The sequence below is a fragment of the Ambystoma mexicanum genome, chromosome 7p (genome assembly GCF_040938575.1).
Source record: "Ambystoma mexicanum isolate Mex_15411 chromosome 7p, UKY_AmexF1_1, whole genome shotgun sequence".
Classification (NCBI taxonomy): Eukaryota; Metazoa; Chordata; class Amphibia; order Caudata; family Ambystomatidae; genus Ambystoma; species Ambystoma mexicanum.
Genome location: NC_090939.1, coordinates 953,281,390 through 953,301,655, shown reverse-complemented (window position 1 = coordinate 953,301,655; position 20,266 = coordinate 953,281,390). Strand labels below are relative to the sequence as shown.

Here is a 20,266-nt window from a genome sequence, read left to right as displayed (position 1 = left end):
ATCCACAAGGCTTTCTGGGGGTGTGGTCCTCTATATCCAGCACTCTTCCCCAAATACCTTCCTTCTAGAGCCCTCCGCTCAGCTACCTCAAACTATGCGCTTCAGACGTTTCTCCAAACCAGGTGCCTCCCTCTAGAATGGCCTCCCTGCTCCGCACAGACTTGGGCCAGGTCACCAGAAGTTACAGAAGCTGCTCAAGACCTTCCTCTTCTCTACTTCCTTCCCTCTCCCTCTGCTCTGCTAATCTACCCGTCTGCTTATCCTGACTGGTGGCATGGTCGCCCTTAGATTCATAAAGGGTGCCACGCGCCCCCCACCTAGCTTTGTTGCATTTGCACGAGCTGAAGGTCACAAGGCCCAGTAAGATTGTGGTCTGGTCATCCCTCAATCTCCCCTTCGTGTCTTGTGGTGCCTAGAAACACTTGTGTAAAGATGTGTTATACATACCAAACATTTCACAACATGAGGGAAATGTGGGAGTGTGTTAACTGTTCTGGAAATGTATATATACACTGCATCTGTTCTGTGGTTCTGGGAGACTCAGGTTAGTTTAATCTCCAAGGAGTTGTCTAGCCTCTCTCCCAGCTGCCGTTGTGAAAATAACTTGGTTTAATGACAACATGCATTTACTTTCTGAGAGGCGGCTATTTCAGAGTACAGAGATTCGAGGTCAGCCCCTACTCGCTCTACCAGAGGGGAGCCGGTTCCAGCTATTGTCACCACACACAGGTGAGGTGACAGCAGGTGCCTATACAGTTGCGAACAAAGACTGTCTTCCAAGACAGGATCCCTGATGCTGTGAAGCAGAGACTTGGCAGGAAGGTGACTTGTAGGGCTAGCTGCCGACTACTGAAGTTCCAGTCGAAAAAGCGGAAATGGCAATGCTTCTGGCACGGTAGCACAATTCAGACCCGTTCGGTCCAGCGGGTGGTCCAGAGACGATTCTGAAAGCTCCAGGATCGTGAGAAGGCACCAAGACTGGTTGGTCCCACCAGTCGGGTCGATGCACTGACGAGGGCCCTCTGAGATCAGGTAGTCAAGTAGGGCTTCAGCGGTGAAAGGCCTCTTCAGAAGTCATCCACAAGCCTTCAGTCGGCTGCACAGCTACACAGGATACTTGGCTTTGTTTCTTATCTTCTGGAATGGGTGCAGGACTTCTTTTCTCATCCTAAACTCGGGTGAGGGATAGTCCACCAAATGGTAAGGATCTGACCCACTCACTCAGCCAGATGTGATCCAAGAAGGGACCATTGTGGTTTTATTTTGAGAATGCAAACTAGATGTTCTGGCACCAGTTTGTGGATTGGTACCAGACAACCCAACCAAATTCCTGGGTCCATAACCAAATGGCACGCACTAGACTGCGACAAAGTAGCTTTTCTGGTCAAAAGCATTACCATATTAAGGATTTCCTGACCCGAAAAGGCAGGAAGGCAAAAGAACAAAATGGCCAAAGAACAAGCGAAAAATCTTATGGCATGGCCATTTTAAGACACAAACCACCTTAGTTAGCCAACCAAACACAGTAAATGAGAATGGGCATACTTACTATATAGCATACCTGCTGCCACCAAACTTGTCTGTGTGCAATGTTAAAAAGTAACAAGACAAAAGGGAAACCGTTTCCCAGTATCGACAGTCTGAAGGACTAGTTTGTTTCCCCATAACAAAGTGAGCAAAAGGTCTGGGAACTGCAGTGCAGGACATCGCTTAACTGAAAAAAAGTCAGGACAGGTAAAAAAACAAAAGTATTTTATATATAAATATGCAAAGCTTTCAGTACCACTTTTCCCTGTCTCAATACCAAGCAGCCTGTGTCCAGATCAGGTCTCTCTTCCGTTTCACAGCACATGACGTGCAACATGTACACGAGCCCCCTGAAGCCTGACCAGAAATGTGGGTCCAGAGAAAAAAATAGCAGCTAGCTGAAGGGAAACCCTAACTACCATAGCCAGAATGCATATACACAGCCTGGAGCCAGAGGAATAGGTCTGAGCCAAAACAGACTGCTGGAGTTTCACCTCCAAATTCTAAAGGTGACACCAAGACATCCACACAAAGAACTTCAGACTTTCTACTGGGGTGGTGTGGGGCAGTTCTCAAAGAACGGTCAAGATACTGCATGAATAGGGGAGAGCCAGAAACACCCCCCCCCCTAACCCCCATTTACACAGGGACTCACCCAGAATAGAAGAGCACTCTGGAGAAAACAACCTACCTATCTGAAAACACAGCTGCCTGGAGAACAATGCAGTCTGAAAAAGAAGCGGGCTAGAAAGCTTCTTAAAAACTTTCGGGGGGAGTCAAGGGCCCCAGGGGAGTAGCTCAGGTAGAGATCGTCCAAGAGGTGCAGTTAACCTGGAGAGCCAATGGGAATTACAGGGAACTCCTGAGACCAAGGAGGTGGGTGTCCCTGTGAAGTTAAGAGTTAGACGAGACTCGAGAGTATAGGAAGATAGTGATGGTAAAGTGTGGGGAGGGTCTGAGAGGGCGCAATATCAATTGGGTTGTGTGTGAGCGACAATGATTTGGAGGCTGAGAGTGGAAACATGGGGATATACATATAGTGAAAAATCTTGGTTAAAGGGACGTTATGGTTCCAAGTAAAACCGAAAAACCCTTGAAATTCGCCAGTTATGGTAAGCTAAGCAACCATAACTCGCGCCACCACCGTGCACTGCCAAGACTAACACCCACGACATCAAAGATGACATCACAAATGTCATTGATGACATCACATGTGTATGTACTTTCCATGAAATATGTGTACACGGGATTCTTATTATAATGTTGCGAAAAAAGTATCAAGGATCATTGCAATAAATATCATACCCTAATTAATGCATTGAATGATGCATTGATATAAATAGCTTTCTACTGTGGGGTTCTATCTAGTATACTAAGCTACTCATGCAGAAACATAACATTGTGTGCAGCGTACAAGATGAAGGTATAATATTCGTTATGTTAATATGTTGAATAATGAAATGATAATGGTTTTCTTAATAGATTGTGTACTGTGAAATATGGAATAAGTAGCTAATAAAACAAACACATGTATTACATAATTGCATTACTATAGACAAAACACAAAGACACAAGAACACACACCAATACGGGTATATAGAGGGAAAGTGAGGTTAGCAAAAAAGCACAAGTAGTAGCAGAAACAATTCATAACTTCACTGATTATTTTCATGCAAATAAATGATTGCTCTGTTTCAAAGCTGCTATTTACTCTATGTATATGTATCACTTGATGTGATTGGACCCTAAGGAAAGTAGTGAGTACAATGTATACAAATATGACCATATACATGGAAAGTACAGCCATAAAAAAAAACAACAGAACTGTCAGAAAGTGCTCATAAGTCTATTGATTATCTTTATGCACAAAAAGGTTTGCTGTCTTTCAAGCTTGTGTCTTCCCGTATGTATAGGTTTCATATGATGTGACTGGACCCTAAGGGAATTACTGTAAGAACCTACTTGAAGGATAAGTCTACAAATAAAATAGAAATGTTAGTTTCTGACTGTTACTGAAGAAAACCATGTGGCCTAGATATGTCAGCAAAAGAAAAAAGTGTGAGCCAGACATGTGATGTCATCAATTACATTTGTGATGTCATCTTTGATGTTGTGGGTCTTAGTCTTAGCAGTGCACGGTGGTGGCGCGAGTTATGGTTGCTTAGCTTACCATAACTGGCGAATTTCAAGGGTTTTTCGGTTTTACTTGGAACCATAACGTCCCTTTAACAAAGATTTTTCACTGAATTTCATAGGTTTTTAGTAGCGCAACTTAATAATAACTTTGACTTTATGTACATGTAATATGGAACATACTGAACCTCTTCTACTGAACTTGATGTCCGCAAACTCTTAATGTCCGCTGACATGTTCGGAGAATAGTACCACTACCTAAAAACTCTGGGGGGCATGTTTGATTGTTATATCATAACATAGAAACATTTAACAAATTCAAAAAGCAACACACATACACATTATATGTAGTAATACATAAGAAATGTAACCCATATATGTAGCACACTAACCATTCATTTAAATACAATATGTTCTAAAATGGAATATACTAGAAAAAGATAAATTGGCTTCCAACATAATTACCTCACAGACACTACAGAACTAAGAACACCAGACCTACACAGTACTTAGAACATATTTTACCTGAAATAGTAAGTGTACTTAATTTTATTCATATTTATAAACTTTCTGAATTAGATTAAAAAATATATATCTTTTTTTCTCATATAAATGTCTAGTAATCTGGAATGGCTAGAGCAGCATTTCCCACATGAGGAAATGTCACAAGATAGTGAAACTAATGGTAAACACTTTACAATATAAACTATTTAATTATTATTTTATATACATTTAACATATATATATGTTTTTGTACAGAGCATACCAAAATAGAAAATACCTCTGAAGAAGCTGTTATGGAAAACACGCTTGACAGCATAAAAGAAAAAATGGATTCATTGTTGACCAATTTTAATCATTTGAAAACTTTTGTTGAAGATCATTTTAAAACAAAACCGTCATACCATTGCCCCACATGTACTTGTCCCCCCTCACCATATCCCAGTCAATTATCCCCAAAACCTCTCCATAAACCAAAACGTTTTGATGAGACTTCAATCCCTTCTTCACCTGATACCAATCATGTTGAAACCCCTAATTCTCCTGTTTTTGTTTCCGTTTCTGCCTCACCTTCTCTGTCATAAAATATATGTTAAATAAAGGTACATTTTTATATTGAGTTATAATTAGTTTCCGTTTAAAAAAAAAAAAACAATGTAGGTGTCTGGACAGCATGGTGTTCTGAAATGTTCGTAAATAAACAAAAATGGAGGTGTCCTGAAGAACACTATACCTGTCCGTACTGTTCGTTAGCAAGTTGAAACTGTTCTAAGAACACACGCGGTGTCCTGAAATGTTTGTAAATAAACGAAAATGGAGGTGTTCCGAGGACACTATTTCTGTCCGTATTGTTCGCAAGCTAGTTAACATTGCCTGTCCGTAACTGTTTGTTTGACGTCTGACGCACTTTTAATTACTTCAGGACCCGAACAGTGTCCGTAGAACATCAACGCGCATGCGCAAACCAATGCCCGTGCATTTGGTGTCCTGCGGACAACCGCTTCCTTCGCGAACAAGATCGTGTGTTCTGAATGCGGACACTGTTCGTGTCCCCGAACAATTTAAAAGTACATTTTCAAGTAATCCACAATATTTTCCAATAAAAACTCACCATAGCACAAGTCCCACATACTAATTATAAGTTTATACATACTTTTTGAAACCTTTTGAACCTTTTTTTTGTGTTCGATCTATCCGCGGACAGCGCGCATGTCCGCGGACCGCGCACAAGCACCCCTATAAAAGACCACGCCCTAGAGCTTATTCTCATTGTGTTTCTGGCTATTCTACAGACCAGAGATTTCTGCTGCAACCTGCAGATTTCCATCTTCAACCTGATGGCTTCTGTGGCTCCACTGTTGCCACCTGGTGCTGTGTCTGCCTCAGCACCACCCCCACCCCCTCCACCACCACCACCACCTCCCCAAGGGCCTGAAGAGGGGAACAGGAGTGAGGATGCAGAGGAGGAAGAAGAGGATGAGGAGAATGAGGTAGAGTAAATCCCTACTACCCGCACTAGGCGCGAGTCTTGGGTGTCGCGGTTGTTTACCATTCATGCGAATGGTCCTAAGGCTTGTGTGAACCGCGTCACCTGCAACAAGTACTCAGTCGCGGGAGGCACGGTTCGTACAGCTTTGGGACCACTACCATGAAGCGACACCTGAGGTCATTTCACTCTGGGGTTATTCGCAAGGTTGAACCTTGCGAAGAACGTAGTAGGTTGATTTCCTCTACTTCATCCTCTGTTTCTGATCCTGTCACCACAAGGACCACCTCTGTGGGCCAGCGTCTTCCTCAAGCAGCCTCACAGGCCATACAGAATTCTGATGACCCTTACCTTTCGAGGGTCACAGTTGTATGTATGTACTGTGACACAGTACTCTGCAGGGGGAGCGACTTTGCAGTGCTTTTGAGACTATCGTCTCATAGCATGAGAAGACCTGCTCACTACCCAAATAAAATCCACTCTACATCTTCCTCTCTCAGCTCGCCCTTTCTTATCCCTGTGGTTGGTGCCCCCCCCTTACCCTCCTCTTCTAGTGTGTCGTGTATAAAAAAAACTAAAAAAAATACAAAATTACAAAAATCAACAAAAAAAAATGAGGCTCTTTTCAGAGCCGCCTTTCACATTTAAAAATAGAAGGGCCCTTTGTATTTTTTAGAAGTCCGCGGACATCTATAAAATTGGGTTGCTACCCTATCATAACCATTGCAATTTTCTCTGGTAGGAAGTGGTGGTTCTAAAAATAGCCTTTGGGAGGGGTTTGTATGTCAAAAATTATAAATACTTAACACCTACTTCAAAATGGATGCTGCAATTCTAAAAAAGGTCGTAACGCATTTTGTATATTTCTCAAAAAAATCTGATTGCCAGCATAAGTAAGATGGACTCCATCTCTGTGAAAAATGTACTACGAAACCTAATATTTTCATTGTGAAAAGAGGACATGCCAAAATCTCTTAGAAAGGCACAAACAGCCTTATTAACATTGCGCCTTGCTTTTTCCATTTGTGGACCAAATGAAGAACGAAGCCACATTTGTCTCTGTGCAATCCGTGAAAATATTACTTAAGAATTAGGGAACATGTCCATGACCTTCCCAAGTCCTTCTTTCATAGAAAATTGCAAAGAAATTCCAGACACATGTCCTAAACTGTTCTTTCCACAATGAATTACAATTATGTCTGGATGTTGCTCCGTCTCCAAACTAGCACAAAGAGGTAGCAAGTCCAACCACTTAATTCCACGTACTCCATGCCAGTGTACTTCCACATGTGGAAATCCAAGATCTACAGCTACTCCACAGCTGCATGCACCTTCAACCAATGTATCCATGAATCTCCCAAATTCCAAACAATCTGTTTTCTGAAACACACAGCCATTACAATACAATTTGTTCATTAAGAACATATCATGTGTATTGAACTTGTGCAACGTATCCTATGTAAATAAGATAGTTTTAATGGTTTTGAGGAAGGCGCTGAGGAATCAATTTAAAAAATCAATGTCTAAATTAAAAACAGTGCCATATACAAACAAAATTACTAATTTGTTTCTTTTACAATTGCAGTGAAGACCATTCTCCTGAAAAGAAGCAGCCGAATTTCAAGAAGGATTAACCTGTTCATTTGTAAAAAAAAGTAAGTAGAATATCACAATAATATTTGTATTATTACTGAAACACACGGTAAAGTTAATTCATGCTATTTCTGTGCCTAAAAATAGAGATTGTGCACCATTCTGTCCAAAAATCCCCTGGTCTTAAACAGCGATTTACAGACGGAATGGCCCACAATTCCTATTTTTGGACACACAAATTACCCAACTCAACCGCAACAATTTGGATATTATAGAACAAACACTGTTTTCATTGTATACATTAGATTTACTATTTGTACTTCTCCACACCACTAGCTTACCTTTTTCTGTCATCTGACCCCCAGTTTAGTAGCATATAAATGCAAGAATACCCATCCCTACTGTTGTAGTTCCCAATGCACAATCACACACCATTACATACATCTTTATCTTACGGAAACACTCATTCACACAGCACACATACATTGCAGAACACCCCAACCCATACCTTCTTTATTTTTTTCAACAGACCCTAAAGAATGCCTACCAAAAGTCAATCCGTAGAAAACACCGCAGAAGTAGAGCAAATGAAAATAAAAGTGTTCAACATAAGCATCCATATCTAGCGGAATTTGTAAAAGGAGTTGAAACAAAACAGCTAATACAGTCATTTAGTGAAACAAAAGAAGTTTCAAGTGGAAAAACTTTGCCTCCTCCATCAAAATGTAAAACAAACCAGAAAACTACAGATAAAACTGCTTCTATAAATCTTGATAAAGTTCAAAGTAAGCATACCAAGAAAAGTATTTTAGCCAAAATGTTCCATCACAGAGTCCTTCAAAATCTTATACAAACAGTAGAGAAACCAGCTTCAACCCTTAAAACCTATTGTAGGAAATTAATCTTAGAAGCGTTGATACAGTGCAATTCTTCTCAAAAGAAAGTTATTTATTTTAGTGTTAAACAAAATGAAACCACTAACAAAACTAATAACTAAATTACAAAAAAAGACTTCTCAATAAACGAAATGTCAACAGAAAGAGCTTCTTAAGTATATGCGGAGGTGAATGGAATCATACTACGAGCACAGAACCATACGTTAATATAGAAGCGTACAAACAAAAGCAAACAAATACAATTGCCATACATAGCAGTGGTCGAGGTTATGAAAAAGTGAATAATACCATAATGGAACAAGAAGTACTCCTTAAAAAAATATGCCCTGAAAACTTAGAATTACCCCTCCATTCAACTGAATCAGAACATCTAGTGTACAAATGGCCATGCACGTCAATATGTAACATTCCCAAAAAGTTTTTCAAGTCTTTACGCCAATTCCTCAATCAATATGTAAAAAGCAAAGACAAAATATGGATACCTGTCCAGTGCGCAAGTGCACAGGACTACAAGGACATTCATTGGCCTGCATTACAGGACCTACTTGTAAAACCACCTTCGATGATATCAAAAGGATAGCAACACATCATTCAACTATAAGAAATCTAGTCTATAAACTGTACTATGCTAAAAGTCCTGCTTTAGCACTAGCAAATTTAAATAACATTCTTCTACATGATGCAGCAAAAGACCTACTTGAAGAAATTGACTATATTCAGAAAAAATATTTTGGAACTGAAAGCCACTTACAGAATGAAATAGCTTTAAACCAAATTAGCAACAATTCTACACATGGCAACCTTTTACTAAACACATACAAAAAAGAAATAATAAAATGTAAAAGTACATCAGCTGAAGTACCAAACTATGTGTGTGTATATTGCCGCCGGACTTTTTATAAAAGTAACACAAAAGCTGTAGACCTAACATACAAAATAGAAGACAATGAAGATTCTAAATAGTGAATTAGCTCTCTACTTTGTAGCAGAAAACAAATACGAAATAACTGACCCCTTAATACTTGCAGTTGCTGCACTACAAAACTTAAACTCCTTCACGTGCTATCACAAATCATTTGGAATTATACCCACTACCAAAACCCTTACAACAACTTAATTTATATGAGAGCATCACAATTCAAACAGTGCACCCATTTCAAGCAATAATACGCCTTCAACCAAAAACAGCAAAATTACCTCCCTCTGAATTGGTAAAAGGCATTCGTGGAAAAGTAGTTTATTTACCATTAGATCTAAAAGAAAATGTGCAACTCTAAAGATTGCTGCATTGGACGTTGCACTCCTAATTATCTTAGTAAATGGAGTACCTACAAAAGACAAAAACATGGCAACAGCTGGTAGATTTACATAAAGTTAGACAAGACTTACAATATCTTAAAGAGAATAATGAATATTACAAAGAAATTAATATTGAAGAAAACTTGAAGGATACAACTGAAATAATTCAAGAAACACAAGAAACTGGTAAATTTGAGCTCCTAGATCCTGCTACAATCTCAAATACTTTAGACAATTATAAAATTCATCCTTTGCACTCTAATGACACCATAGAAGATGCACTGGAAACGTACCAAATGCGTCAAACAAAAAGGAACACCAATCAGCATATGGGAAAAAAGTATAGAAGCACGTGCTTTTCCTTTACTCTTTCCTACTGGCAAAGGAGGAAGGTACGATTATAGACCTATTCAAATATCAGCATCAGAATACCGCTCATTACGGATGTATTCTGAAGATCCACATTTTGTCTAAATCTGGGAATACATATTCCACCTACTCTTTGAAAGTGAACTAGCAACTTTATGTTACGGAGTTGCACACATTAAAATCAGGATCACACTTTCAAAATATGACAGCTACACAATTATTACAAAAAGTGCAATAAAAGGATGAGGTTTTACAATCAAATATTACAAATCTATCAGCAAATATGTGTGGTACTAAAGAGTACTGGTTTCAATGTCATGGAGATGTATGTTGTATAATCAGAAACCTTGGCCCACCCACTTGGTTTCTTACATTAAGTTGTGAAGAATATGCATGGGAAGATTTACATGATTTATATATGATATACTAACACCTGGAGAACTTTGTTCTTTGGATCCGGTTAATGTTTCAAGATATTTTCACCATTGCTTCATTGCTATGCTACATTTTATTTGTAATAAAACTGTTCCTCCCCTTGGAGAAGTGCAACACTTCTTTTGGAGAAAAGGATACCAAGCCAGAGGAGCACCACATATCCACATGCTTTTATGGATTAAAGATGCTCCTAAATTTGGTCAAGACAGTGATGCCACTGTTTTGCAGTTTATTGAAAAAGATGTCACTTGTGAAATTCCATCAGAAGCCACAAATAGTGATCTTCATGTACACATTTTACAATTTCAAAGACACAAATGTGGAAAATATTGTCGTCGCAAGTACAAAAACCAAAGGGAAATACTACACCAAATGCCGATTTGGTTTCCCTAGACCAGTTACAAATACAGGTCAAGTGAACAACCTCATGTCTTCAGTTAGACACTGTTAAAGGTAAGTCACCTAAAAATACATATTACATAAAAAGAAAAGAAGAAGAAAAATATATCAATGATTAGAATGGAATCATTGCCCACTTATGGAATGCAAACATAGATGTGCAGTACATTGCAGACAATTCTACTGCAGTTGCACAATATGTCACAGCATACTTAACTAAAGCGGAAAAGAGAGCTCCAAGACCTCTGGAATGACCGGTCATCAGATAAAACAGTGTCTCAGAAATTATACATCTTGGGCATAAAAATGCTCTCCCATAGAGAATATGGATCATATGAAGCAGCTGATCGTTCATACGAAGATATAGAAACAATAGCCAAACGGGATCCAAACAGCCAAGACATTTTAAAAAACAATTTATTGGACACATACTAGCCAAACAGAAGTAATACTTTGGAAACCATGTGTCTATACCACTTAGCCCAAGACTACACATACAAAAATAATATAAAACCTGATTGAAAAAAAGGTAATTAAGAGTGACAAACTGAAGGCAGCTTAGTTAAACTCACTACACCAAATTTAATTAATCATATCAAATTGTCATTAAAGACTCCGCAACATAAAGTAGTGTATTACATGTCCATGCTACAACTTTTTAAACCATGGAGAAAAGAAGAAGAAATACTAGATAACTATGACTCATATGGAGATGCTTTCAAAGCAAATGAAAGCACTATAACTGATGTAAACTTTAAACAATACAAAACAATGTTGCACAATGAACAGCAACAAGAAGAAGAACTCCAGGCCCAACTAGATAAGGACACTCCTGACAGTAGTCAACCTTCTGTAACAGGAAGCCAAGACCAACTAATAATAAATGAGGCAGAATTAGCTATGATAGAAGTCGAAAACACCATGTGTCAGTATGAAGGATAAAGACGACAACTATACTACAATCAAAACTAAACAATGAACAACGTAGCATTTTTCAAGAACAAAACAAATTGCACATGGTGTATAACATGAAAATAAAGAATGTTCCCGCTATAATTATAAACCTATACTACTGTACGTCAGTGGTGAAGCTGGTTCTGGCAAAACATTCCTGATCAAAATCATCAGCAAGTTCCTTCAACAATTGACAAACAACAAACTGTCAGCTGTTGTCACTGCCCCCACAGGTTTAGCTGCCTACAACATAGGTGGTGTCACTTTACACCGATTACTACTATTGCGAGTAGAACACCAGAACAAATTAGACTATTACAAACTTTCTGCAGAAGCTGCAATGGAACTACGCAGAGTACTGAAACAAATGAAAATGCTACTAATAGATGAAGTGAGCATGGTCTCCAACCTAATGTTGACTTTGATTCACCTCAGATTACAAGAAGTACTCAAAACAAACTATGAAGAGTGTAACGCTCACCTGATTCCCACGGAGGCGCAGGTCTGGCTTTGAGTGCTGATGCTTCTTCAATGGTGAAGCGCAGGACTCTGAAGATGGACAGGAAGGGCCTCTACTCTGGCTTCTCCGGCTCGCAGAAATATTCCCCTGTGCGTGAAAAGGGAGTATTACCTACTGACTGAGTTCTGCTCAAGCCTCCCACTCTCTTCCAACCCTCCACGATTCCCTTCCACGATTCCCCGTGAAGTCTCACCTTAGGGTCAGGAAAGATGAGCTCTCCATCCTGCTTCTGATGCAGGGGCGCGTTGAACCCAGTTACTTCACTGGATTCAGGATTGATGGGAGTTCAGGTAAGCTTGACTATTCAGATAAGGCTCTGTAAAAGTTCTGCTGCAAGTCAAAAAGTCCTAGCTCATTAATAATGTTCATTGTCTTTTTCCCCTTAGGGGCCAGGGTTCGGAATGCCGGAGATATGGCCCCGACCCGAAGTGAAACGTGCAGTTCCAGTAAATGACAGGTAAGTTCTGGATGAGCGCTCGGGTAATGTCTTGCATTCGCTCAATGTCTGTCTTTTTTCCCCATAGGGGCCGGGATCCGGATGCCTGGAAGCGGCAAGACCCGAAATGAAATGGGAATGACCCAACAGGTAAGACTTAGAAGGAAACTGAGCTTTTCCTATTCCCTTCCTTCTCTCACCTTGTTCTGGTCTTTCTCTCTAGGTTCTGGGAAGTGGCTGTGGATCCGGATGATCGCTGCTGAAGATGGTGGCGTCCAGGAAAAGTGAGTGAAATGCAGCGCTGCAGCGGTCGTAGCGAAATGCTTTTAAAATGTTGTCTTCCTTTTCAGGATCGTCGGTGTGATGTCTCTGTGGCGCTGATTTAGCAGGTAAGGTCTTTTGTCTCCCTTTGCAGGAGACCCAGGATTCTGACAGGCGTGGCTGAGGTCCAGATGCAGGAGCTGACACGGTGAGCGTCCAGCTGCGAGGAGCAGAACAACGCGAAGCGTGGGTTGCTGATCGGGTGTGGTTTAAATAGCTTTGGAAGAAGTTCCAAGTGTGTATCCTTCCTCCGATCAGGTATGTATCCTTCCCCGACCACACCCGGGTGGAAAGTAATCCCACAGGTAAAGTAGTTCCATTCAGGCCTCAAGAGGGCCTGGATGTGGCAGCATGGTCTGCATCAGGTAAGTGCACATTAAAACACTTGAACACATGTCTAGCTTTATGAGCCTGGCGCCTAAGGCGCCAGGACAGGGGTCCAACATGAGCCTGGCGTCTAAGGCGCCAGGACTGCGTCCAAAGGGCCCCAGCTTGGGCCCGCTGGCACTCCCCTGGTGGAAATGATGCCTGCCTCTGGGGTTGCTGGATCGGACTTGGCTCCTTGGAGGTAGGCATCATGACAAAGAGCTCTTTGCAGGAAAACACATTATTGTTTTCGGAGATCTTCAATTGACACCAGTAAAAGGGGAGCCTATTTTTAAAACATTAGGGCACAAACTCTGCCGTAAAACTGTTGGCAGCATTGGAAATGTCAACCTTTGGTAACATTTCCAATACAGAGAATTAACACAAAACATGCGGCAATCTGCAGATCTCACTTATGCCCACATCTTAAAAAGTATCAGAGTTGGTATACTTTCTAAAGAAGCAGAAGCAATATTGAAAGCCCGGCAAATGAATGCCCTTTATGGCGATATTGCATGTGCTACAGATGTTATGGAACAGTTAGCCCACAAAAATGTCAATTGTATTGCCTTAATGCCAACTCTTGCAAGTTGTTTCAAATTCAATGAAATAATGTTAAGTAAAGAAATGCAACCAATAATGGAAATTAGCGCCACAGACAAACTAGATGTACATGGTATGACACTACCCATGTGTGACCAAGCCACAACAAGACTAAATCGTTTAGAAAAATCAATCTCAAACACAGCAGGATTAGAAAAGATATTAAAATTATCCTTAAATTGCAGAGTAATGCTTAAACGTAACCTTGACGTGGACCAAGGACTAGGTAATGGAGCACTGGGTACAGTTGTTGGCTTTCAAACATACCCACGTGACAACAAAATTCAGTTTGTCAATATACTCTTTGACAAACTTTCAGAAGTAAAAAGGATAGGACGGTTAACAGCTCGATTCCTTCTCTTCAAAGACATGTATGTACGCAGAGAACAATTTTTTCTAACTCTTGCATACGCAGTCACGATTCATAAATCACAAGGTCTTACCCTAGACAAAGCAATGATAGATATTGGCAACACAGTCTTTAAAGAAGGCATGAGCTACGTAGCACTATCACGCTTACGTACACTTGATGGTCTATTTCTAATCAACTTTGATGCAAGTAAAATAAACGCTGATATTCCTTGCATTTTAGAATACAATAGATTTCGCTCACTATGCACCCCCCCCCCATCTAAACACATTCTGTTCCACAAAAAGTAAAACATTATAAAAGAAAAATAAATCAAACAGAAATGCAACAGGATGTCACTGCAAATCCTCCAAAGAGAGTAAAAGAAAGTAATACTTCATCAAGTACCACAAGCAAAAAAGAATCAATTAGGGAAAGTAAACCAGGTACTTCTTCAAAGAAGGAAGACAAACTCCAAAAACAGCAGTCGGATCCAGAACTACATGGTCCATTTAAACTCTCAAATATAGTTGGTGTAAATTGCTACGCAAATGTAGCAACGAATATTCTATTTCAATTACCACCAATTGTTGACAACATTTACTTACACAGTACAGACCCATTGTGTATGCAAATGTTAGTACTTCACAGAAATGCAGCAAACAATCCTGACAACACGTATAGTGTTTATGGAATAAGACAATTGGACTACTGTGCTGGAATGGTGAAATCCACTATAAACTCACAGGAAGATCCACAAGAATTTCTAATCTACTTACTACAAGTACTGGAAAACAAAAACATACCTATAAATGAAATCTTCCAGATGTCATACATGTGGAAGCATACATGCACTCTCTGCAACAATGTGACACGAAGAAATCCCCAATGAACGATATATATATATATATATATATATATCTCAATACCTAATTGTGAATCCATTCCATTTCAGCAACTTGTACTAAATGCAAACCATGGTAGATTATGTTCTACCTGCAATTCAGATAATCGCTCCACGGTAGTAATGCAAACACATAGTAAATACGTAATACTAATGCTTCTACGTTACAATGCAGATGGTACCAAAAACAACTGCAAGCTGACTGGATTCACACATGGTCAAATATCACTTGGTAAGAAAACCTTCACAACAATAGGTATAATCTACCACGCAGGAGCCACAACCAATTCAGGGCATTACACTGCATGTATAAAAAAGAAATATGGATGGTTTGAATGTAATGCTAGTACCATTACTCTAAAGCAGAGATTACCAGCAAATCTTACAAACGCTTATTTAATGTTCTTAAAACCAAAATTTGATAACTAAACTTTACTTAAACCTTAAGTAAACTTGTAGTAAAAAAATATAAACTGTTGGAATATTCCAAAAGCTATCCAACTGCCCAAAGATTGTACAACAACTAATCAGATAAATGAATATCACTAAATTAGGGCAAAAAATAGACAGTTAGAATATGGCAATTGGCATCTAACCGTCCAAATATTTAACATCCAAAGAGATAAATCGATACCACTAAAATATATCAATAAATAGACAGTTAGAACACGCCTACTGGTATCTAACTGCTCCAAAATTTCATAATATCCAAACAAATAAATAATATGTTAGTGCTCCAGAAAAAATGCAATAACCCAATGGATAAAGCATTAGCCAGAAGCAACAAGTGAACACTGAAAAACAAACAAACAAATAAACTGTAGCATAACAGAAAAAGTTTTTTTTTTTTTTTTAATCCAACATGGATTTTTTTTTCTCCCACAGACCCAATGATTTTAGCAACAAACACAGAAACTGAGCAAATTGCACAGTACTCTGGTTTGTAATCTACTAAATATGAGGGGCCCAAAAAAAAAATGTTGATTATACAATGTAATAAGTCATTACAAAATACTAATACTAACATGCTATTTTCTTTTATCACAGAAATTAAGAAATACATGTACTCCAGTTACTAAACCAAATAAGCATATTATACACTATACCATGGCCACAACCATCGCAGCATATCACACCCATAGAGAAACATTTCAACTATGGCCTATGGAACCTTTTAATGTCCGTGGACATTACCAGTGTTCTTAGAACACATTCAACTTGACAACGAACAATACGGACAGCGTCCTCAGAACACCCCCATTTTGTTTATTTGCGAACATTTCAGGACACCGTGAGTGTTCTTAGAACAGTTTCAGCTTGCTTGCGAACAAAACGGACACATATTGAGTCCTCAGAACACCCCCCATTTCAGAACACCCGTGATGTCCGCAGACAAATCGAACACAAAAAGAACGTCTACCACATAAAAAAGCACAACATTGAACCTATCATTATACACTCACATAATCCCCATACACTCCTACACACCAACACACTCTACTAAATACACATTTTGAACAAACTTTCACCGTGCTGTCCGCGGACGTCCGTGAACCCAAGATGGCGGGCGCTACCGAAAATCTGACGCGATTCACACCGTCCAATCAGCGAACACGCTGCATGTCCGCGGACATGACGTAAACCGCTCGGCCAATCAGGACACGGTCCGCGGAGCGAACAGGGAAGTGTGTCCGCGGACCGAACACATATCAAATTTTTTACCTACTTTTTGGTAATTTAAAAAAAAAACTACTGGACGGATTTTCACCAAATTTGCAAAAGCACGCTTTCGGGACAAAGCCGCTGCTCCTGGTCCAAATTTGCCACTACTGCGGCCATGTAAATAATATATATATATATATATATATATATATATATATATATCACGAAGCGGAGTGCAGGAACTGAGCCATGAAACGTTGGAGGGCATAGATAAGAGACGCATGAGAGAACAGTAAAACCAGCAGTCAGAGTTTAGCAAAAGAGACAATGTGGAGTGCTGTGAGAGAAGAGAGGAAACAGTGAGTGCGGAGAAGGTAAGGAGTTGGCCATCAGGAGCAGCAACAAAACAAGCATACTACTACTTTAGGACTCTTAGGAAGCACCTGGGGTAGTTAGCTAGATATGGGTAAGGCCCATTTAGACTGATGTACAGAACCAGATAGTAGGGGTACCCTAGCTGTGGATCACAAACCTTGTAGAAATGTGGTGGCTGAATAGGCGAGGGAGGTTGGAGCTCACCAAGTTTGAGGATCGAGTGCAGGGAAATCCCACCACCCAAACTGAGGTCCAATTTCTTGAATATATATTTTTCTAACAAAAAGTTAATAAATATGGTTCTCACAAGGTTGAGCACCCTTAAACATCTCACCAGTTTTTAGAAGCTCAAAAAAACAGGACACCAGAAACATGTGTACTTCCACAAACAAAAAACACATTAGTACAAATAAAATAACACTTACTGTTTCACGTGGCAATAGGTAGACTGTCCGTTCAATGTTCTTCACAGTCAGACAGCAGCTTACGTGAGCTTCGGCAGATTCAATCCAAACTTTACCAAAGAGATAAACCACACCTAAAATGCAAAATTGGTGATGAATACAAGCTCTCACATCAGCTTATCTCTCAGCTTCCAGCTTATCCACCACACTGAATCGGTTGGCTGTCTCCACGACAGCCAGTCTGGGCTCAGAGCAGCCAGAGGCACAGAAACTGCACTCCTGAACACCTGTGAAGACTTGCTCTCTAATCTCAATTCCAAGTCTCCTTCCGTTCTCATCCTTTTTTATAACTCTTTATTAATTTATTGGTAAACAAGGATGTGTACTATACGTTATTCATATCAATAGAAAAACAAACAAAGCACCAGCGTTCAGACAGGACAGGTCGCAATACAGTATTGGTTGTCACATAGGCATGGTGATAAGGAGAGGCATTGGGTGCTAGTTGGGGGGGGGGGGTGACATGTTGAGACTCTCAGCCCCCTGCTGCATTCGCCCGCCAGCTCTCAGGATATGGCCAATCATATAAATTCAGTCCATTTTCCCCAGACCTTCAAAAACTTCCCCGGACAGCCCCAGGCGTTGTATATGCGCTTCTCAAGAGACACAACGGTCCAGTTTGTTAGTCCATCGACTTAAGCACATCCCATCTGAGGCACCCCATGTGGAGGCTATGAGTGTCTTTACCAGTCCCATTGCGACTGAAATGAACACATTCTCATAATTCGTGTAATCCACATATCGCCAGTAATGCCATTTTTGGGTCTTGCAGAACCAGGGAGCCCAGAACCCCCCCGGATCTTACCAATACATTTATGCCAGAAGTCTTGTATGGCCACACATTCCCATATGTGGAAAAAGGTTGCCTCAGTCCTGCAACAACGTAGACAGTCCCCATCCCCCAATTTACTCATCGAGGCTCAAGAGTGGCAGGCCCGGTGTAAAATCTTGTATCAGATGGAGTCTGGAGTATATGCCCATCTCCCGTGGAAACCTTAGTGCCTCCACCCATTCTTCCGATTCCAACGGGCCCACCTCCCTCTCCCACTTCTCCCGGAGTCGAGACAGCTCCTGGGCCCCGAAGGCGGTAATCACCTAATACACTGTGGATGTGGGTTTCCTCAGGATCCTGGCATGGAGGATGTTGGCTTCGAAGCATGCAGTTTTAAGTAGGAATTCCGATTGGCAGAATTAATGTAAAATGCATGCTCATTGGTTTGAAAAGCACAGGGACACAGACATTAAACTGTGCATGCCTCCATTTCATCCACAAGCCTTGCCAGTGACAATGGCAACTATATTCTGCTGCCAACACCTGGTCTTCTATCCGGTCTGTTGGCGATGGTTTGGCATATAGGGGTTGCTAGCACCACCAAATGTACCAAAACCAAAAATAAGGAGGGAGTGATTGGACTAGTATTGGGGGGCCATTAACATACCTGGCTGATTATACTGATCTTCATAGGCATCCAGCCAGTAGAACCTGAAGACCTGGTCACCATCTGTTCCAGTCACCAAGGGGAGACTGCTAGAGTCCACCTGAACATCTGTAACCACCACCTCACTGTCCTCCTGGTCCGTTTTCCCCCAGCATGAGACTTCAGGTAATTGAATTGTTCTGAGGAGGTAAATCAAATGCAAATTTATTAAAAGAGGCTTTGATTTATACGTATTATTTCTAATTATAATTCTGAAGAGGTTGGGGGCCGAGGGGTGTAAGGGGCATACATTTCTGGTCAAATGCATGGTGTAAGGGAGCAAGAACACAAGTTCCAAAAACAAAAGCAAATGGCTGGATGTGGCTGACCTAGCAAGCAAATTAGGAGTGGTGAAGACATGGTGCGATGCATGAGAACAACGTTAAATAGAGATTTTATTGTACATGAGACAGAAAGGAGATTTAGTCCTTGAAACTATGTTGATGCAGAGCAATACCGAAAGCATTTCCACAATTTACAGAGCAATTTAAAAACAAACACTTCCACAAAAGGGCCTTACTGAGAACACATTTCTTCCTTCACTGGCTTCAGTTCCTTCACTCTTTCTTCACTTTTATGTTCTTCCTCCTTTTTGGCAATGTTAGTCTGGGAATGCAGCAGATTTAAATCTTCAGCTTCCATGGGCTCATCAAAATTCAAGTCATCAAAATCCATCATGCCCTGGTCATCCTCTGCAGACAGAATGTAATGGACAAGCTGTCATTCTGAACACTAATGCCAGTGGATGTGCACACAATCAATTGAAATATTGATAACGTGACAGCCACTTTCAAACTAAAATAACCATACAATCTGACCTAATTGACATTTTATAATGTCTGCTTTCCAGAAATTCATCCGTGCAATAGTGCTCAAGTAGTCAAACAGTAAATCCATTCACTCATTAAGAACGTTTCAACCTATGCCTTGACCTACACTTGGTAATCATATCCAAAGACCCTTCTGACAAGGGCCAGTGTAGACACCAGCTTAGTCTGGAAATAACCACAACAGTCTGGACAGACCATAGGGTTTTTCTTGTGCCCCATTCAAATGTCAACAGCACCCCCAACCATTAAGAACTCCACTGGATCAGGTCCTAAAAACACAATCAAGCAAATGTAAGCATTCCAAAGAAAACTTGACTCCCTTGGATTATGAGACTCGCCCATCATAGCTCTGTCAAACACTATAAT

The 20,266-nt window shown here is 40.4% G+C and overlaps 1 protein-coding gene across 2 annotated transcripts in view; it reads right to left on the bottom strand.

The window, feature by feature from the left end:
- POLA1 (DNA polymerase alpha 1, catalytic subunit) overlaps positions 1-20,266 on the bottom strand; it is a 2,474,741-nt gene that overhangs the window by 2,341,574 nt on the left and 112,901 nt on the right. For both annotated transcript variants that reach the window (XM_069637299.1, XM_069637300.1), the window contains exons 9-11: positions 19,591-19,762; positions 19,032-19,210; positions 17,554-17,666 (exon numbers count right to left, since the gene is read on the bottom strand). In XM_069637299.1, the coding sequence (XP_069493400.1) occupies positions 17,554-17,666; positions 19,032-19,210; positions 19,591-19,762 (464 nt within the window). The remainder of the gene's footprint in view (positions 1-17,553; positions 17,667-19,031; positions 19,211-19,590; positions 19,763-20,266) is intronic.